At 41.8% G+C, this 21,931-nt stretch overlaps 2 protein-coding genes across 2 annotated transcripts; both read left to right on the top strand.

The window, feature by feature from the left end:
• Nucleotides 1–1,470: 1,470 nt before the first annotated feature.
• On the top strand, nucleotides 1,471–11,340 carry LOC148863870 (phosphoethanolamine N-methyltransferase-like). Its single transcript, XM_088979533.1, has 12 exons — nucleotides 1,471–2,925; nucleotides 3,038–3,153; nucleotides 4,386–4,523; nucleotides 4,637–4,774; nucleotides 5,574–5,717; nucleotides 6,111–6,221; nucleotides 6,324–6,465; nucleotides 7,375–7,655; nucleotides 9,928–10,089; nucleotides 10,211–10,264; nucleotides 10,798–10,872; nucleotides 10,982–11,340. Exons 1-12 carry the CDS (start codon nucleotides 2,913–2,915, stop codon nucleotides 11,075–11,077), a joined length of 1,470 nt encoding a protein of 489 aa, XP_088835659.1. The 5' UTR covers nucleotides 1,471–2,912; the 3' UTR covers nucleotides 11,078–11,340.
• Nucleotides 11,341–13,589: 2,249 nt separating this feature from the next.
• On the top strand, nucleotides 13,590–14,943 carry LOC148863869 (Alpha-L RNA-binding motif/Ribosomal protein S4 family protein). Its single transcript, XM_088979534.1, is given in 3 exon segments — nucleotides 13,590–13,764; nucleotides 13,767–14,618; nucleotides 14,621–14,943. Coding segments are annotated over 3 exon segments (1,077 nt in total). The 5' UTR covers nucleotides 13,590–13,733; the 3' UTR covers nucleotides 14,815–14,943.
• The last annotated feature ends 6,988 nt before the right edge of the window (nucleotides 14,944–21,931 follow it).

The raw sequence follows: 21,931 nt of genomic DNA, 5'->3' as shown, positions 1-21,931 counted from the left end.
GACCACAGAGCGCTGGTCATATCCTGTGCATAATGAATAATGCACTACACTCGCACAGAATTCGGAAACACATGGCATGGGGCCGCTGATGAGACTGGACCAGACCTACACTTGGATGAATTGAGTCCGGATGTCCTGCACTCGGAATGGTGTGTGCCTAGGTGCACTTCCATTCATTTGATAATACGTCAGTTGGGTATAACGCCCTTGGTTAATGTTTTAAAATAAAAGTACTAAAAATAAATAAATAATATAGTTTGAATGATCCCAAAAAACCATCTGTGTAAAAAATAAGTAGAAAAATTCTAAGATCAGAAAGTAGAAAGTATTTTAAAACAGGGAATTCAATTGATAAAAGATTTCCTCATTTCCATAAGAAAAACCCATTTGTATGAAAAATAAGCATAGATAACTTAAGATAAGAAATATTTTGAAATAGGGAATTCAATTGATGAATGGTTTGCATAAGAAGAAATTTCAGCAAGATCTTAAACCATTGTTCAGCAAGATCTCGAACCATTATTTAACAATATCAACTTATGTTAAATCTCAAACCATTATTAAACAACATGGTTACAGCAATTGATAAAAAAACATTGAGAGATGTGATGTTTTTAATACAAGGCGGGGATGTACTGTGGGACATTGTAACTGCCCCTTTTGGGATGGAGATGTGATCTCTTATTAGAAGTGGTTTTCGAACAACATGTGTTAGATGGCTTTGATTCGGACCCCAAAACTGAATACGCCTGTAATTCGTCCTTGACTAAAATTAAAAAATTAGCTCCAAAAAACGTGAGACTTGTAGCCTTAGTTAAAGGTTGGGGACAAAAAGACAAGTCTATTTATAGATGGTTTCCGCTTTTCATGGAATGTTTGAGAAGAAAAACCAATTTTCTTTTGTAAAATTCTACTCTGAAGTTGCAATCGTTGATGGCTTCCGCCCCTGCCTGACTGTATTTCTCTCTGTTTTACAATTTCTCTCTGCAACCTTAGTTAAAGGTTGGGGACAAAAAGACAAGTCTACTCTGAAGTTGTAAAAACTCTACTCTGAAAAAGAAAGAGAGCTCTACAATCGCTAATGACATCCATTCAACTTTAAGGTTTAGCTGTATTTCTCTCTCTCCTTTTGAGTCCAAATTATTCGAGTTCAAATCTGGCCACACAAGGGGGGTGCCCCACAACGTCCCACAGCATATCCCCATACATAGTGGGGAATATCTCCTGATGATAGTATCAGAAGTGATGATGTATCCTAATACATAGTGGGGATGTGCTGTGGGCATTGTAGGGCTTCCCCCTTGTGTGGTGCATATGTGAACTCAAAAAATTAGATCTGTGATTCCATTTTTTTTTCACTTTTTCTTGTTTTGTGTTTTAATTTGGGTGGGATGTGATGTGAAAGTGTAAAAATTTACACTTCCATTGTTTGGTTTTATATATGGGAAAGTAATGGGGAAGCATTATGATGAACTACTTCTTCGTCGGATTCATGTAAGGTGAAGAAGAAAGCTCTGACTGCAGCGACGATCAGAGAGAGAGGGAAAACGAGGAAATCAGAAACAATGGATGACGGAAAAACTAGTCAAAACCAGTGAAACGGTTGCCGAAGACGTAGGAATGATGGAGTATAATCGCTGTGGGGTGCTCTGTTTCATCAAGAGGAAGACGAACAATAGTTCACTGGTGGAAAGTGAAGACAATGAACAATGTCGCTACTCACCATTGGAAAGCAAACAATGCCGTTGGAGACAGTAATTTGTCAGCGGAAAGTGAAATGATGAATAGAGAGAGGTACTAGAGGGTAAATGATCATGGTCACCGTTGTTGGTATTTCTTGTGTTCGTTGTCAAGAAGACAATTAACAATGCTTTTTTTGGGGTGAAAAACATAAGATGGAAGAAGAAGAAAGAAAAGAAGAGAGGAGAGAGGGAGGAAGAGAATGGCTGAGAGAGGATGCCACCGCCGTTGCTTTGCTTCTGGGTTTGAATTGAGAAGGGGAGGTAACAGATCGTCGATGGTAAAAAGGAAGGCATTGGTTCTCTCCCTCTCTTCTGTTCGTCGTCGCTGGTTCTCTCCTCTGTTCATTGTCAATAGTAATAGTGGTTTCTCAAAATTTCGGAGACTAAGGAAAAACTTGTCCTTTAATTTTTCCGCCCCTGCGAGTCTGCGAACTGGGTGATGTCATTGATGTATTCGCTTATGAATGGAAATGCGCATCCCAGCACACACCATTCCGAGTGCTGGAGATCCGGACACGATGACTTCACAACTCCATGTGAGGGCAGGAAAGTTGTTTCTATGAAGACAAACTATATTATTGTACGCAAGATTCATCGTACCCTGATGAATCTCTCTTTTACACAAGTTCAATCTCCACCGTTCGTTCAAGCCCCTCCACCAAATTCCTGTAACATGCTTTGCAGGTCGTCCTACTTTGTCTAGCTCCAACAGATCTTTGCTTCTTACACCCGTGACCCGTCCAACGGTTTGGATTGATAGGACATATAAACTTACCGTGGTCAACTTGCACTAGATCCCATTCATACGATACGACACGTGGCTAATCATGATTCCTATATCGTCCGATACTCCGATTTCTCCGCCACTGGGCCGTTTTGCTTCGCAGATGCAAGATTCATTTTCAACTCGCCAATTCTATATAATGAAGACGCGAAGCAGAACGGAGAAAGCACGACGAACATCAGAGAGCGAGAGCGAGCGAGAGAGAGGAATTGGTGATGCAGCAGAGGGGAAGGGTTTACAATCGAAGATCGAGGAGCTTTTCGAGGGCTCGTGTGGCCGTTGAGGGTTGTTAGTGCAGTCGCTTTTGATCTCATTCATTTCCTCAACTCTCAAATTTACAGACAACCTCGCATTAGCGTCTGAATCTCACGTCTTAATCTACCGCCATGGCTGCTCAAGGTAAGATCTCATTCGAATGTCATTTGGTTTATTTTTCTTCGGATTTAATGGAGGAGTCCATTTCATAATATTGCTATTCGTTGAAAATGGTTTACTTTGTGAAATTTTGTAGGTGGAGAACGCGAGATCCAGAAGAGCTACTGGATTGAGCACTCTGTGGACTTGACTGTTGAAGCTATGATGCTTGATTCCAAAGCTTCTGATCTTGACAAGGAAGAGAGACCTGAAGTAATAAGTGTTTCTCGCTAAATTTCTATGTTTCGGTCTTTTTTTTTTGTTTTAATTTCTTGATGGAGACCTGATATTGGTTTATGTTCCATTTTTCTCTTTCATGATTATGAGGTGTTTGTTCTTGTTAAGTATGGAAAAGGCCAATGTCTGATGCTGATAATCATTTTTGAATTTTTTTTTTTCTGTCGTTATTGTTTTTTCTTTTGATTACGGTTTTTAAGATTTTTTGTGTGATTGGATTTTTTTAGCTATGTCTATATGATTTTGGATCGGAGTGTTGATACACATGGATAAATTCATCTAGAAATGAAGAGATAGGATACCCTTCTGTGTCAAAAATATGTTCTCAAGCACAAGACGGTGGTGATTTATGTTGTTAAGCCAACTTAATTAAGATGTATTTCAAGGATGGTAGCTTTTTTTTTCCTCTAATTTTCTTCTTACGAAGTCTGGCCTGCATGGAGAAATTGAAGGGTAAACAAATAATTGTTCTGTTTATTCCAACCTCTTCCTTTTCACATTTTTTGGCTGCCTCAGAGTTTGAACCTCTCTTCCTACGACTGCATTTCCAATAATATATAATTTCTTTCTTCTTTATCACCGCATGGAAGTGACGGAACTAATAAACCACCAGGGTGGCCCTGTGGAAATTATTCAATTTGGTCTTAAATTGTTTGATGTGAATATTCAACATGTCTTTGGTATGGTTTGTCATTTGTTATTTTAGAGCTATGACAGTAACAAGTGGTTGATCTCTTGCCATGAGTAATGGGAATCCGTCATATAAAAGGTTTTCCATCTTATTCTTGTATTATATAGCATTTTCTGGCATGCATTCAACATCAATTGAATCATCCAGATGACTTTTGAGTGAACTTTTCAATTATGTGCTTGTCTTTCCATTGTGTACTAATATCTTTAGGAAAAATGCCTAGTTACTGGTAAAAGATAACGGACAACATCATAGTAGATGCATCCATTTTCCTTTTTCTGATAGAAAGAAAGATTAAGAATTAGAGTTTCAAAATTTCCATCAATATGTGTACAATTGATTATGTTTTTCTACTTGTCTGTCTGCTTCCCTGTTTCTGGTTGATTGTCGAGCTTTTCTCTCCTGAGCTGCATAAATGCCTAAGGATCTTCTTCAGTTTCTATTACTTTTTATCATTTGAATAGTCTAATTATTTGTTTTTGGTCTTATAACAATGAACTATTTTGATTGCAAATAGGTACTCTCTCTACTTCCTCCTTTTAAGGGGAAAAATGTATTGGAGCTAGGAGCAGGTATTGGTCGTTTCACTGGTGAACTAGCTAAGGAGGCTGGTCAGGTTCTTGCTTTGGACTTCATTGAAAATGTGATAAAGAAGGTAATGTTACTTTTTAGTATTATACATAATATAGCAGAAAGCAGAAATGTGTTATTTCTCTTCAGAATACTTGGACATCTGAATATTTCTTTTCCAAAATTGGAACCTTGCAGAATGAAAGCATCAATGGCCATCATAAGAATGTCAAGTTTTTGTGTGCGGATGTAACATCTCCAGATTTACAGATTGCATCCGAGTCTGTGGATTTAATATTCTCGAATTGGCTACTTATGTATCTGTCAGATAAAGAGGTTATCCATTATTTTCTCAAGTTGTATCATCATTTTCTCAAATTAGATACTAATGCATATATGGGATTTGGAGGATGCTTACTGTAGTTTGCATATGTTGAGAAATGGATGTTCTTAATCTAGAATCATATTTTTTTTAATTCTCTTTCTCATCCATTCCATTCCCATTCAATTCGTGCTTCTGATTAAGCATCTTAGCCATGATCGGTGTCTTATAAATGCCTATGGTGGTAAGAAGCCTAGGAGGATGGGCATTTACCAAAAAATTTAGGGAAGCCTTAATAAAATATAGCTGATAAAATTGATCATAAATTGTGTATACAAATAATTTTATCTTAGAATGTTTATACATGCACAAACACCTACAAAATATGTCTATATATTATTTAGTTGATGATGATGTAAAATAAATATTTATAAGCTTTTGTTTATGTTAATCACAATATTTTTTGTTGTCAGCATATTAATTGCCTAAATTTTGTTTCCCCCTTTCGTGATCTAGTAACCTTTACTCTTTTGACTTGGCAGGTATGTTCACCCCATATATACGTTGTCAGATTTTATCTTTTCATTTCTCTGAAATATTTTATTTTATCAATTCATATGTAAAATATTCAATAACTTGGAATTATTTTATTTACTTGATTTGATGCTTCATTTACCAATTTAGCTCTGTTTTTATTTTGCTTATAACTTCTTTTTGTCACCATATAATGTTTTTTCTCCTGAATAAATTAGTTTGTTGTCATCTAAGTTAGCTTTTTTTATTTCATTTATTTTCATGGTTGGCACTTGGCAGGTTGAGAATCTAGCAGAAAGGATGGCAAAATGGTTGAAGGTTGGAGGCTTTATTTTCTTCAGAGAATCTTGTTTTCATCAATCTGGAGATTGTAAGCGGAAAAACAACCCTACACACTATCGTGAACCAAGATTTTACACAAAGGTGTGCACTTAATTACCCTATCCAGTTCATTTAGTTTTTCAGCCTTAAATAATCCTATTAAGATAAATTCATATATATATTTTTTTCTTTCTTTGTCTTTGTGCTACTTCTTATCCTTTGTTCATAGTTGGTTGCTTTTTATATATAGCTGTGGTCAAAGTTCATCAGTTGATATTGATTTTATTCTCTATGTTCTAACTTCTAATCAGGTTATAAGTGTAGCCAGAAAATAATGATATTTTTCTTTTTCATCTTTGTTGTCATTATGGGGCTGGATTTAGATTAAAAAACACAAGATTGTGATTAGATGATCTTTCTGAAGAAGTTTAGTTTCAAAGAGCAATTTTTCTACATACCTGTGATGTTTTACTTATAATTTGACATGTACTGCAGGTATTTAAAGAATTACACTTGGATGATAGGTCTGGAAATTCATTCGAGCTTTCTCTTATTGGATGCAAGTGCATTGGAGCATATGTGAGAAACAAGAAGAACCAAAATCAGGCAATGTGTTTGGATGTTTCTTAGTTTGCAGTTCTCCAACTTGGTCTAAGTCAGACCGTAGCCAGCTGAATTAACGCTAATATGGTATCCTGTTTGATGCAGATATGTTGGATATTGCAAAAGGTCAATTCACATGAAGATAAGGGGTTCCAACGATTCTTGGATAATGTGCAGTACAAATGTAATGGCATATTACGATATGAACGTGTCTTTGGAGAAGGTTTTGTGAGCACAGGAGGGATTGGTATGCAAGCTTAGTTTTCTTACATCATTTAATAGGAGAAATTGAAAAAGTTTTGTATCTTTTGATTGCAATATCTTTTTACCTTGGCATCTTGATTTGGATATTCATAAATTCCTTCTTCCACTTGTAATTAACAATACAAATTATGGGTTATGAGTCATTAAATTTCCCAGCAGAAAAATAAGTGTTTGTTGTGGAAACAATTCAACTACCAAGTCCTACTTTAATGAAAAAAAAAAAAAAGATTCAGCATAATCTTTTCAGCAGCTTCACTGAAAACAAGTCTTAGTTGTCACCTGAGCAAAGAGCCTTTCTTCTTCTTTTCTTGAGATTGGCTAGTTTCTCACCTTAGTGTTTCCATATAGAAGGTTTGTGGAAATTTTAGGTTAGTGCAGCTTAGTGTCTGTGGTGGAAACAACTTGACCACTAAGTCCTACTGTTATAAAATTGTAAAGGCCCTACGAGGCAGGATATATTCATGGGTAGCAGTACATTGATGCTTTGGGGGTACCTTTTTTTATACGAATGCACTTTTTGTAATTAACAGGCATAATCTCTGATGTACAAGTTGTTTGTGTAACTTGACAAGGCATCATGCTATAGTTGGGGAAAATACAAGGGCCAAGCTTCCTTTGTGCTTCTTGTTGTGAACCATATTTTGATTTTCTATAATCATGTCACTTCTATTTTGATGTTATGAATTTTATCGTCTTGATTAAAGTCTGCTATATTATTAGTCAGATAAAACTCTTCTTAGTATTAAAGAGAGTTTTGTGAGGTGGCAAAAACATTCCTGGTTACTTAAGTTCTCCTCTGTGGATTTTGAATTTTACAATAAAAAGTATACACACTTGACTTTCTATTTGAGATATCTTTTCAGTTGTACTAAGTGTCATCTACATATGACAGACACAACAAAGGAATTTGTGGCAAAGTTGGAACTTACGCCTGGTCAGAAAGTCCTTGATGTGGGCTGTGGCATTGGAGGAGGTGACTTCTACATGGCGGAAAACTTTGATGTTGAGGTTTTCGGAATTGATCTTTCCATAAATATGGTTTCTTTTGCTCTTGAGCGTGCCATTGGCCGCAAATGCTTGGTGGAATTTGAAGTTGCTGATTGCACCAAGAAAGCATATCCTAATAACACATTTGATGTGATCTACAGCCGTGATACCATTCTCCACATCAAAGTAATCTACCTCTTTCTGAATTCTTACTTTTCAGCTCGCCTATTTTCAGAACTCTATTGAAATGTTTCTGCATTTGTTGCTCAACCATATTTATCTTATATTGACTTTGTTGGGCTGTTATCATATGTGGGGAAAAACCATGAAACTTTCTACAACATGCTTGTACATATTGTAAGAGTAAATTGTCCCCCTTATATCAATACAGGATGTGCAATAGTGTTGAGATTTAACTTCAGGTTATTATGTTATAACAGTAAATTACTCTTAACCTGGATTCATTCCTTGAGGTTCTTCTAAACTTATCAATAATCCAATATGATTGCAGTTTTGCCTAAATTATCTGTCCACCCCTGCATTTGTGTCGAAGATTCATCTGAATGACCTAAAGATGAATCTAAGGTGTAATCATAGGCTATAGACTTTTGAAATGATTTTGGGACTAAAGAGAAGCATCATTTGCAGTTGGAAAAGGTCCTCAGTCGAATCATTGAGTACTGCATATGTGGAAGGGTGGAAGAATAGAAAATTCAAAAAAGTTTAGGGGTGAAATTTTTAATAAAGTTTCCAGAGATATTTACAATAATGGATAGCTTGGTGCTGTTTAATTTAAAAGCATTTTGAGCAGGTTTCCCACAAAATAAATTGCAAAATTCCAGAAAAAGGAGATTTAAAGTTCTTGCACTAAGGTTGTATAGATCTGAGGGCATTCAAATATTGGAAGCAACTGGAGATGGTTTGGCACAAAAAGACAAAAATAGCTAAAAGGTGAATAACATACAACACCAGGGAAGGCACACAGAGTACAAGATTCTCATAGGGGACAACTGAGATAAATCCTTTGTATCCAAGGCCCTCTTGCAGCTAGCCACCCTAAGGAGGTCTTCTTCTGATCTGACTCTGCTTTTAAATAGTTAAATAGTCTGTTATTTCTTTCAGACCACAGAGTTCATAAAATAGTTGCTGGTACCAAACTCCAAATGATCTTCCCTTATCTGTGCCAAGAAGACAGCAGCACCAAGGAGCCAGAGACAACCCAGTGGATCTTGGCCTCTCTGATGAAGATCAGGCATATTCCCCGGGCCACTGGGCAGTGAATAAACAGGTGGTTCACCTGCTCCACCGCTTGATTTCATAGAACACAAACCTGATTAGTGATCTGCATACCCCTTCTAATTAGGCTGTCAACTGTAAGCCACTTGTTTAAAGCCAGCCAGCCATATTAGAAATCCAACCTTTGATGGAGCGGCTGTCTTCCAGATATGTTTTTTGAGGGAAGCTATCTTGAACAAGTTCCCACTGCTGTCCTACTTCCGCCACCACTTATCTTGCTGCCCCTCTCTGATAGCCTGTTCACTTAAAATTATGGGTTTTGATGTAAAATAAAGAAAATTTACTGAGAACTAAAATCACTCTACAGGGTGTCCAGAATCACTCAAGGGCATGGAAATCACTCAACATTCTATATATACATTACGAGGGCAATCCTATTAGAACTAGGCAAAACAAAAATTATTGAATTGCAATAATCACAAGAAAACTCAAGAACTCTTGAACTCCTCAAACCAATGGCTATGAAAATTCAGACACAACCAAACTTTATAAGTCAAGATTTTTAACCTTATCCCATAGGCAATATATAAAACGAAAAAAATACCCCTACTATATAAAATATAAAGTACATAGAAATTAAAAAAAAAATCCCATATTCAGCCACTTGGCTCTTGCATTGTTTTCCCCCAGTTCAAGAAAACTTGAACTCATGTTTTAAAGAACTTGAGATCAAAGGCTGATTTGTCTTTACTAGTAAAATGAACCGTACAGAAACTCTTAATGCTACTTCAAGAAACTTAGATCATACGGTAGGCTTCTTGCACATGACCAAACTATGATGCATTCCTTGTGTCTTAAACTGTTGAAATTGAATGTCTGAATTCTCATTTTCAGCATAGGCACAACTATATTAAGTGTGAGATTAACCACCACATCTTCTTGGACATGCCTTAAGCTTATCATCACTGTTAGGACTCTTTTCCAGCCAATTTCTACATTTTATTGCTCCACACTCTCTGGTATTTCAATGTGTAGAGTTCCTATGGGTTGCAACTCTTGTTTTTTGCTTCATTCTCAACTTCAATCTTTAGCTTTTTTATCAATACTTTATTTTTGGCTTTAAACATTCTTCTCCAGCTTAAGAACACATACAAAAGCATAATGTAACTCATAGATCCGAGTAGCCAATTCCTTAATAATGTATTCCTTGTTGTACTTTCAGGACAAACCTGCATTATTTAAAAGCTTTTTCAAGTGGTTGAAGCCTGGTGGTAAGGTTCTTATTAGTGATTACTGCAAAAGGGCTGGATCTCCATCTAAGGAATTTGCAGAGTATATTGAGCAGAGAGGATATGATCTACATGATGTAGAGGCATATGGTCAGGTAATTCCATATTTGAAGTTTCTGTTTTCCCTTTCTCCTTTATTTTTCCTTTTTGTTCTCTCCTTGTAGTTCACATTCTTCAGATATCTCTATAGCCTATTATGTTTTGTTTTGTCAACAGATGCTCAGAGATGCTGGCTTTAAAGAAGTCAATGCAGAAGATCGAACAGATCAGGTTAGGATAAAAACAGTGTTGCATGGACTCTCTCTTGAATTGATGAAATGTCCATGTTGGATACCTTAAGGTTATGTTTGGTTTGAAGGAAAATGTAGGGAAAAGAAGGGAATGACAGGAAAACCTATATAAGGTTTGTAAAGGTTTACCTACCTTTCCCTGCATTTCCCTTCAAACCAAACATAACCTTAGATTTTGGCAGTTGGTATTTTACATAAATTAACAACTAATGTACTAAAAATTTGACATTTCATACAGAATGTCAACTAGCTAATAAAAATGAACTTTGTGACCTTTTTCTATGGGTAATAGAATGGTAGATTTCAAAAAATACTGTTTTAATAACATTTACTTTTCTATATACATGTACAAATTCATTTCTCTAATTGCTGAGTCACTCCCAGACATGTTGGATTCCAACTTGCGTTTCCATGTCTATGCAACATTGCAATAAGCTGCATTTTTTTTTTTTTGTTTTACAACAACTGGGGATCAGGAACCTAACAAGCTTTGCTTTTATGGTGCTTATTCAGTTCATAAAAGTTCTGCAGAGGGAATTGGATGCTGTCGAGAAGGCTAGAGGGACATTCATATATGACTTTTCTGAAGTGCGGGTTTCTTCTCTGCACTTCTTTTTCCTTATTTTTGAGTCTGTTTAACTATCAGTACTTAAACTTACTCCATATTCTTGCTTTATGACTTTATATGGTATCCCAGGAAGACTACAATGAAATTGTTGGCGGTTGGAAGGCGAAGCTGGTTAGGAGCTCAATGGGTGAGCAAAGGTGGGGGCTATTTATTGCAAAGAAATGATTTCTCCAATCAGCAGCATTTTCCAGCTTTACAAGTTATGAACATGTATTTCAATATGACTTTAGCATGTCTGAAATTTGTAGTCACACTAGTCAGACTCGATGTTTGTTTAGTTTTAAGTATGAGGTGAGGTGGATTGTAGGGACCATAAAATCGCCCTGGTTGAATACTCTTCTACTTAGTGGAGGACCATTAGCTGACTGATTGGAAGCCTTGTTATCCACAATCTGAAGGAGCTAGTGAATGAAGGTTTATTCTGGTCAGGCTGAGTAGCAAGTGTGAGCCAAAATGTGTCACTCACTGCCTATTGGCCTGGATTTCTCAACGTGACTGCCCTCACATGATCATCACTCTGTTTTACTCTGATGGAATGCGTGCTGATAGGATGAGATGGGATGAGATGGGATGGTCTCGTGGATCACACGTGGAGAGGAGAGCCTCATCCAACGTTGGGGAGACATCCACACGAGTTTAGGCTTGTGGAGGTGGGTCTTTCCCTAAGGTGACGAGTTCCCTATCTAGTCCCTGTGAGTTGAGCGTCTCATTCATGTTCCGCCGACTGCCTGGTTACGTTACCAATGTTTGGGGAATCCCTAAACATTGGTTTGGGGATACCTCTGGGAGCGTTGGGGAACTTATCCAGAATGACCGATTCTTTTATTTTAGGAGGGATAAACGGGGAAGCGGGACGCTTTAAAATGGGGTAAACCCAAGATCAGGGACGTGGGATCTGGAGTCTGAGGTGAGGTGCGCACAAGAGAATGCAGTGGCCTGAGAGGCGTTCATCTTGCTGATATCGAGAATGGCCTTTGCTGCCCGCCTTGGCTTTCATCTTCGATCGGGGGGCTTATTTGCTTTAGGAGTCCAGGCCGATATGGAGAATTCACCGCTTTTCCGCTGTCGGGCAGAATCAATGTTTCTGCTGGGTCGTCTACCCGATCCATCTGATCATCCATTACCCAAGCTTCAATGGAATGAAGCAGCTGAGATGCATCATCAGATAGTTGTGTTCATCATCCCCTGCAGTTATGTTAGCTTACTCATCCTGTTGCTCATCGGCTACACCTCTCCTCTTGACTCCTTGTTCCTTATTTCCGGAATCAGTTGCCTTGGAGATCGGCCTTATTCTTGACTTACCGCCCAAAGAATCAATCAAACAAACGGCACGGCCAGAAGAAAAAAAAAAGCAAAAATCGAATCGGTAACGGAATCTTGATCAAAGGATCATGTACAGCATCCCCTGTATACGCGATCTACATAGAAAGATAGAAAGAGGCTTCGCTCCTTTCCACGCGATTCTATATTTCTATTTCTATAGAAATTGAAATAGAAATTGAAATAGAAATTGAAAGCTCTAGGATTGCGTAGGATTCTTTGGCTACCGCAGCGGCGGTCAAAGTCAAAGACCCAACCAACCCGCCTTAAGAGAGGCCCCCTCCCTTCCAGTGTGGCTTGAAAGAAAGCAAGCCACCTTGTTTTTGGCAATGAATGGAATCAATAGATCGGCGGCACAGTAGAGTGATTCTGACTGAAACTCCTGCTTGATCTGTTTTGAGGCCCCCAGCTCTAGGCTAGGTATAGGCCTCTCTAGAAGGTTGTGGGTTGGAGGAGAAAGGGGAGTGGAGGCCGTTCGCATCTCTGTTCCAACAAATAACGACTTTTCCTCGTTCCCATGACTCCGCGGCCCATCTGCCTTTTCCATTGTCAACCCCGGCAACTTATGAGTGAGGCTTTCGGGGCTACCTACTTTAGGGCTTATGTAATATATAAAGGCGAAGAGCCCTCTTAGGGCCTTTTTGTTTAAGGGCTGCTCGCCTTTTGAATAGAAGGAAGTGGGATAGCGGGGGTGATTTCGGTAAACCGATGCATGAGCTGAGGCTCCCATGTCCCGCCGACCCCCCGAAAAAGTCAGGTCGTAAAACGGCTCATAGGGAGTCAGAAGCAAGCAGAGTCAAAGGCGGGTCAAACTCACATAAGCAGAGGGGGAGACACATTCATGAAAAGCGAGAAGCCGTGCCGTGGGGGACTGACCAACTATGAATAGATCTTACTTACGGGTAACAGTAGGAACATCTATTAGTCTGTATCGTGTGTCTACTTGTTACAAAAGGCCCCATTCCAAAACATTCACATAGGTCCTCAGGCGGGCATCGAAAAGGGGACGAAAAGAGTCTATTTACCTTTCAAATATTCCGGAATGTATCACGGCCCTATCTATTCATCTTTTTTTTCAAAAAAAAAAAAAAGAGTTCCGCATCTCTCCGGGGCCCGGGGAACAAATAGGCGTGGGGAAGAGGGAGAGGGGGGGCTACGAGCCCTCTCCCGTTGCTGTTCCCGGACCACCCACCCCTTCCTTCCCCTTCGCCCGGCCCGGTGAGGTCCGAAGAGATCAGATCTCTCGAACGAAGTGAAGTGATAGGAAGAGAAGACTGCTGGCGGGAGATCTCTATTCATTACACCCTGCGAAGAAAACTACAGGGCGCTCCTGCGCCCCTATTAGGTTAGGGGCTTGAGAGCCTTCGTTTGCACCGAGCAAGCAACGGCGCCGCTCGATCTAGCACGCTAGCGCGTGCATCCGTTTTTCAGCTTGGATCGAAGTAGGAAATTCTCCATCCACCCGCCAGCAGCAGAGGGGGTTCGATTCCCGTTATACGCGATGTGGCGAAAAAGACTGATTCAACGAAATATGCCTTGCCTGCATTAAGATTTAAAACTTGTCGTCCACTTCCAGGAAATGTTCGGAACAGAGAACTTACAATAATACAACGCCGCATTCTCCGAAGATTGAGGAACAAGAAGAGATCTATTAAGAGAAAGATTTATCCGAGAGAAAATCTTAACAGTTACATCCAATCACAAACTACACGAAAGTTGCCCCTTTTTCATGGGGATTTACCCATCACAGATATGCACAGAGGAACAGAACGAACTTCATATATCCCTTTTCCACTCAATCCAGAAACAAGATCGGACGTTATTCCGGTTCGTCTCCATTTTCGTCAAACTATTCCTCAAGCAAGGCAGCCGATAAGTCATCGAAGGGTTTGTGTGAATAATGGAATGGTAAGCATTACTCATTTGAAAGTGTCCCACGGTGATCTAATATCTTTTCAAGAAAATGACGCGAGAACCCGCGGTGAAGAAATAAGGAGATCTTTCTATATCGACATATCAGTTGAAAAAATCATAGGCAAATTCCTGGATCACCCGGTAAGAATGTGGAGAAGAACCAAAACAGAATGGTTCCGCCTACTCAAAACTAAGAGGGGGTGCCGCCTACTACTAAAATCCCGGTTTTTGCAACAGTTGCGTTCTTCTATGCAAGAAGAAGACTTAGAAAGAACAAAGAAGTTTGGATCCGAAAAAGTATGCTTAGGCAGTTCCTTCGCTGAGCACAACAGAATGAAGAGGAATTTGTATCATTTCAAATCCCTATTCTTATCGAAGAGAAGGAACGAGAAAAACCGAAATCTTCCTACTCGAACAAGAAGTCCTATAGTTAACAACTCTTCTTTATATAGTAATTCGACCTATTGCTCCGGATCCCCCATCAGTTTACTAGGAAGAGAAGAATCAAAAGGATGGAACTACCTACTCATTATTCGGAGGTGAATCATAGAACACCAAAAGCAGTGGTATCTTATGGACCTCACATTGGTCACATCCCTCACGACATAAGATTGAAAGATCCAAACCTTCCTCTTCGGAGCGGAAACGGACGTGGCCAAAACATATAAAGATCGGCATAGTCGCTCATAGGGACATATCTATCCGGATAGAGGATAGTCTAGATCGATTTAGATAGATCTCTCTCCATATAGATAGGTATCTCCGTGGATGTGGATAGAGATAAAGATAGGGATCCATCTTGATTCACTATTTCCATTTTTTTTCTTTCTTGATTCTGATTGATTGTCTTTTTGACGATTCGGTCAAGGGAACATCATTTTTAAATTATTACTTGCTGGGTCGGAGCGTAGACGAGCGAGCAGAGCCCAGGAAACAGGGAAGCCCGTCACAGAGCAATCGACTAGAAGTAGAAGACTGCTGGCCCAATTTCTCTTCTTTCTTTTTTATTTCGGTTTTTTTTCAGGGGCCCACCCAATTTCTCTGGTAGTTCGAGCTTGCTTCTAGTACCAAACAAGGGCCTCTCCTTACTCGCCTAAACCTGACTTACTCTTGCTCTTGAACATGAATACTTGAAGTCCCTCCGCTGCTCTGTCTTATAGTCGATTGTTCTGTGGGCAGTGGAGATGCTGGAGATGTTTCAGCAACTATTCCTACTAATGTTATTTCGTAGAAAACTATAGTGCGCTCCTGCGTCTCGCGCACTCCAGCGAAGAAAACTACAGGGCAACAAGCGAGAAAACGTAAGTGCGCTAACGCGCACTCCGGCTTTCGCATGCTTTCGCGCTGACGCGCTCAAGCCGTTGCGCAAATAAGGGTACCAATCCTGTAGTTTTCATCGCTTCCTTTGACTACTCCTGAGATATGGTGGAAACATTTTGTTATGGTGGAGAGTGGGGAGTGAAAACACCAATGCAGCAGAGAACGACCGCATGAATCGGAATCAACTTAACTTATTAAGACAGACGACCGAGAAAGAAAGGCTCCGCGTTCTCCAAGTGGTTGATCTTTGCGTGCTAGCCGCTGCTTCATTTCGTATAGTGATAACGCTTTCTCTTTCTTAGCGCTCCGCCCCGCGGAGAACTCAGGTTGCGCGGCTTTCTCTGTTAGGTCTATTTTCTCTGACTTGACTCAGCTTGACCTACTTGACTCAGCGGTTAGAGTATCGCTTTCATACGGCGAGAGTCATTGGTTCAAATCTAATAGTAGGTAAAACCGGCCTAAACCCCTGCTTTTACCAGCATGACAGCAAGCACGGACTGGCAGCAAGGAGTCAACTGAATGACCAAAGCATCGGTTGCTTCCACTTGTGGCCTTCTTCGACCGACAGACAAGGCCCTGCCCGAAATCCAGCTTTGGTGGGCTTCCCCAAGGTACGCCGTTAGAGTGAGTGCGCCCTTTTTCAATAAGCCCCGCTCCCTAAGGGGCCCCTCTCTGATAAGGAAGGAAACGAAATAATCTCAATTTTACGACAAATCCGGTCCGATGGCTGTTCTCCACTAACCACAAAGATATAGGGACTCTATATTTCATCTTCGGTGCCATTGCTGGAGTGATGGGCACATGCTTCTCAGTACTGATTCGTATGGAATTAGCACGACCCGGCGATCAAATTCTTGGTGGGAATCATCAACTTTATAATGTTTTAATAACGGCTCACGCTCCTTTAATGATCTTTTTTATGGTTATGCCGGCGATGATAGGTGGATCTGGAGCGGGAGCTGCTGTCGGTATTGGAAACGTCCTTAGTTCCTCGATCCATTCCGTGGCGCGAAATCCATCATCGGCTAAACAATCATTTGGTTATGCTATTTTGCCTCCACTGGATAAATTCACTTATTTCACACAATTCTTCTGGTCATGCCTTCTCGTAAAAAATTTATCTTTTAATTAAAATGTAAAATAAAAAAGAGGTTTCTTTCTATTTTTAGGTGTTGTCGCTTTTTATTCGTCTCATTTCTGCCTGTGATGCGCGAATCCAGGTTGTTTCCTTTGCAAGACACTTTGGGGTCGCCTCCTTTGTTTGGTACCTGAGGCGATTGGGTGCGTATCTAAAATTTTGTCGCTTAATGCTTAAAGGACCCCACAAAAAGGTCTGAAAAGCGATCAGAATTTTCCGATATGAATGGAAGATGCCTCTTGAACTTGCATCTATGCTACTTTAGGGTATGAATCCCACGGATATAGGGGAGCTGATGGCGGGGAACAATTGATAGTTAGAAAGAATGGTATTACTTATTTTGGAAATATTTAATAATAGTAGCAGTAGCCTGCCTCAATAAAAGATTTGCATTTAAGTTAAGACTTTATAGCGGTGGGAAAGCACTCATTTCTATTTCTTCTCCTCCAGCCGTATTGTGCCACCAATCAAAGGATTTCACCGATCAAAAAGTCCTTAGTCAAGATCAATATAGTAGTTGTACTTCCCCCCCCCCCCCCTATCATTTGTGTTTCCAACTTCTCGTCCCGAGGCCGACAGAGAGAATGAAGCGGGGAGGACAGCCAATCTCTTATATCTCTCCTTTCAACAGGCTACCGGTTTCTTCTAGCTGAGATGGGATGTCTAATCCACCGGTATGCCTGGCTTCATCCCTTCATCCGGTTTCTCCTCCGGTCCGAACCACCTATATTAGGGATTTGCAGCTGGGTTTGGTATCTCGATCCTTGCACCTGGTCAGGCACCTGTAGTCTCAGTAGATTCTTATGTTCAAGCTCGCGCGCATATAACATATTAGCAGTAGCAGTTCGAGATCATTATCGGGATCAATCTAGAAGGAGCCGGAGCACCGGAACCTGCTGGCTCCATTGCTCGATGTCCGTCCGGAGAGGGGATGAGGTCGGTGCTATCTTTCTTTCCTCTCAGTGATCTACTAAATATTATCTATTCAACCTTGATATCCCATCAAGGGAAGCGGCTAACAAGAGGTAAAGAGGAACACGGGGAGGAAGGATGGGATGAATGCTTCTCTTCTGATACCGGTGCCAATCTATAGATCCGTAGAGAGCCAGTCGATACTAAGAAATTTTCGAAAGGAAAGCGGCCAGGTGGGTCAATATCAATTGGTGAGAATGCTGCTACGAATGATGGCCCTACTATACAACTCTAACTCTTCTCTTCTCCCGTAATTCCTGCTAACCGGTGCATCTATAGGGGAGCCAGGGCTTCCTACTTTCCTGTAAGAATCCACGGCAGCCCGGATTCGTTCCTATCTTCTCAGCCCAGGTGAGGGGAGGGCGAGATGTTCCTATTAACTTATCTGGATTGCTCTCGGAAGAGAGTAGAGCGTTGAGAGCGGTATCTGGATCTTTTCTGTTAAATGGAGACAATCAGTCGAATGATATGACTCCTTCTGGAAGTCGTGACCCGAAGAAAGCTTTTTTTTTTCCTTCCAACTAGTGAAGATCTCGGAGGTTATGAAAGGCTATCTTCTGCTCCTATTGCTGGCGGGCGGTGTGTCCAATCCGTTTACCGAATCATCTGGATGAAGGAACGATGGATCAACATATCTTATATTATATATACACTTCGATACGAGCGGTTTTTCTTCCTTAAATCCGGATCTAAGCCCAAGGCCAGGAAGAAGCTACTGAAAACCTTCTTTCTGCTAGCGAGAAGAGGGGCGGTTTAGAGCAGCCAGCCCTTCGTCGAGTATCCCCACCTCGCCCTCACCCGTGTCAGATGCAGCAGATCCAAAAGGAAAGAGCAAGCAAGTTCGAGTCCCGATCCCACCCCGATCTCCTGCTACTACTTTTTCGATTGCCTCTCCCGCCCCAGAAGTGATTCCCTTTTCTGGTATGGCCGCGAGTGACCCGGGGGGAGGAGACTGCTAAAGAGTCTCCGACCGGTGGGGGCTCTACCAAACAAAAGCACCAAAGGCACTGGTTTACCCAGTTGCTCATTCAGTTGATCCATTCGTAGTTGCATCAGTTCAAGTTCCGGATTCAAATCCATATCCTAATTATCGAATCACATATCAAATTGATCGCCTTACAACGCGCCCTGCCTTTGACTCTACGGGCGAAACCCCGCCTATTCCTTTCTTTCTTGGTAAACTACTCGATCTGTATCTGGAACAGCACCTGGAGGATCTATCCATATACGGACCTGGAACTTAACCAATGAATGGGACCAGATCCACCAAGGAATATGAACAACTTATTTTTCCCGAACTATTATTCCCACTACTATCTAACCACGCCCTAAAGTGCGATAAATTTCAACACCTTGCCTGACCGAAAATAACCAAGTGTTTTTTTTGGGGGTTGAAGAAAAGGGTGGGAAAGCCGGACCAAGCTACTTCCGAATGGTTTCACAATCGGCGTAACTACGGTGATAGATATGAAATGGGATAGGGACGACAGTGTCCAATTATCGCTTTGATACTTCTAGTTCCGGCAGGACCGACCTGTACGTCCAGTAGTCGCTTCAGGCCTCGATCCAAATTGATAGTCACGATTGGGTCGGTTTTTCCAGCTGAAGAATTTCCATCATTCGTCAATAGCTATAATATTCCCTATCGCTCTAGCTACTACCGACTATCCATATCCCGAATTCGTCCAGAAACAGAGAACCATGTTGGGGATTGAGTGGAGCGTTTCCCAGAGGCGCAGTGTGCGGGTGACACTAGTACAAACAGAGTCGTTAGATAGTGCTAGCAACTCCCTCTGCCGTTGATAGCTACTTCGAGGACGGCCACCATCAATACCAAATTCGAGAACATTGCTAGATTGTTAGTAGGGGAATCACTAATGTCCCTCCCTCTCTCGTCTCGCTTTTGGAATGGGCAATACAAGAAGATCTATAGTTAGGATTTGAAGTTATTGACCAAGCAAAATGAAAAAGCAACCTGACGCGTTGATAGCTACGTTTCCATTTAGTTGTTGATTTATTGGTTTACTTATGGTAAGTTAGATAGCTCCCCCGGAACACAAACAACATCTTCACAACCCGCTTGAGCGAGGGCCGCCTTCAGCTCTGATTCACCACCTGGATCCCCCGCCAGAAACAAGTTATAGCGTGGCCGATATCGAGAGGCTTGCAGACTGTTTTAACCTTGGCTTTGAACCGTGGCTTAAATGCCTTTATTTAGCCGTTCTTTCTCTGGTCTCGACTAGAAGTTTCCAGTATGGAGCCACCGTCGCAGTTAGTATGGCGTGGTTAGCGACTACTGCTGTTTCTAGAGGTAGCGGTCTTCGGCCGTTCCGGCTAGTTGCCGATACTCGCGGGTTTCCGTACTCGAGCGCATCTCCTTCTTTTGTTTTCGAGCCAAACTCCGGGTTTTTGGCCCCATAGGGATAGCTCAGCATTTCCCGAAGGGCTCGCTCATTCGGGTGGGTGGAACGGAACTCAAAGCCATACCTGTGATGGGGTATATTAATAAAGCGGCTCTGCTGTCTTAATGCGTAGACCAAACTATCCAACAAATGGTTCCGCGATCAAGGGCGGTAGCCCATGAATTTCTTCCTAGCTTTTTCCTGTCAGACATGTGCGATCGGAGAATGGCCGCCAATCGAGGAGCATCTCATTTGCGTGTTGAATGCGATGCGGTGCGAATGGTCCAGGCCAGTCCTCTTCATATCGCTGGGTAATGATCGGAGCGGTAACTGGCAACCCTTACTCTCGCTCTCGAAACAGGTTTATGCTTTTCGACGTATACGCTGTACCCCCTCGATAAGACGCCAAGCACGTTTAGGCATTCCTCACGGGGGCGCGGGATAAGACCCCTGTCATACACTCGTGACATATTTCTTTGGTCCCTACGGTTCGATGTTTTCTCGGTCTGAACACCACGCTTCGATGCACTCTTCACGGGGTCCTGCTTCTTCTTCATCTGAAGCCAGTAAGCATGCGAAGCCACCTTGGTGTATAGTTTGGCGCTAGCGCGCCCAGTATGATGAAAAACGTGAGCAGCAAGAAAGCCGGATGCAACAAGCGAGAAAACGTAAGTGCGCTAACGCGCACTCCGACTTTCGAGCCTACTTGATTGAGCGCTAGCGCGGCGCGGTAGCGCAGCCGCTCGTTAGCGCCGCGCTAGCGCTCAATCCGTTGCTTGTTGCTAGCGCGCCAATCGAGCGGCTCCAACAAGCTCCGGCAGCAAGTTCAGGCGCCCGCTAGGGCGCCGCAACGCTCTTTGCCGGAGTAGCAAGATTCAAAACGGATGCACGCGCTAGCGCGCTGCCGTTGCGCTGGCTGCACTACGCGCTAGCGCTCAATCCGTTGCTTGCTGCGCTGTAGTTTTTCATCATGCTGTTAGCGCAACGGCTTTCGCGCGTCAGCGCTCAATCCGTTGCTTGTTTCGCTGGGTGAGCCTTCGCTTTTTGGATCGTCTTCTGCCCAATGCGGTACCCTCCCGTTTTTTGGTTCCCATTGGGTTTACCTTGTTCACAGGTCGACCCCATGGCAGCAAGAAAAGGCGATCTTGTGCTATACTCCGGTGATCTCTTTCCTACCGAGGCACGCAAACTCCCATCGTGTCCCAGATCACATTCCGTGAATCGAAAGGGGAAGCCTACTCATCCATCAGCTCCTCTCGTAGATGCGGTGCGGTTTTACGAAGCGTCTAAGCACAGTTCACTCGCGTTGATCAATCAAGAGTTTTGCCGCCACTCCTTAAGGTTACCTGTTGTATCATACACTTCTTGCATTGTTTCCCACGCTTCATACCCCCCTCTTTCTTCTTAAGGTAAAGGGCCAGGCATGGTGGGGTAGGAGCATCCAGTCGGCAATCTTTTTGGCTTGACCAAGAAGTCTTACGTCCTCCGAGTCGCACGGCGTTTTAACCGAAAGAACTTCTTGCGCAATTCATGCGTTTCTGTTTTTATGACCAGAAATTGTTTCTTGATTTCCATTTCAAATTGTTCTCTGGACTTTTTATCAATATGAGGTGATCGTAACACAGTATATAAGACTCGTGATTCAGGCAATCCAATCTTCCGTGTGTAAGGCGGAAGCCCCCAAAAATGGTTTTCCAAAAATGGGTGATCAAAAGATCGAATCACTATGCGTATCTTGGTGGTCGTTACTTTTGGTGGTGTTTCTTTTTGGCTGACTCCTCTTCCTGTTCTATTGATCAGAAGCATCCAGCAGCGCCACGCCGGTTTAGAATTCGATTCTAAGGGCTAAGGCTCCCCTTATCCCCCCTCCCTTTTCTTTACCCCCTGGCCGTGTGTGGGCCACACTTCAGAAAGGCCCTACGGGGGGTCCTTCACTTACTTGTGTGAGCCCCC

This window comes from Nelumbo lutea, chromosome 3 (genome assembly GCF_056320005.1).
Source record: "Nelumbo lutea isolate HS-2025 chromosome 3, American lotus-T2T, whole genome shotgun sequence".
NCBI lineage: Eukaryota > Viridiplantae > Streptophyta > Magnoliopsida > Proteales > Nelumbonaceae > Nelumbo > Nelumbo lutea.
Note: the sequence above shows the minus strand (reverse complement) of the source record. Positions and strands in the feature narration are given on the sequence as shown.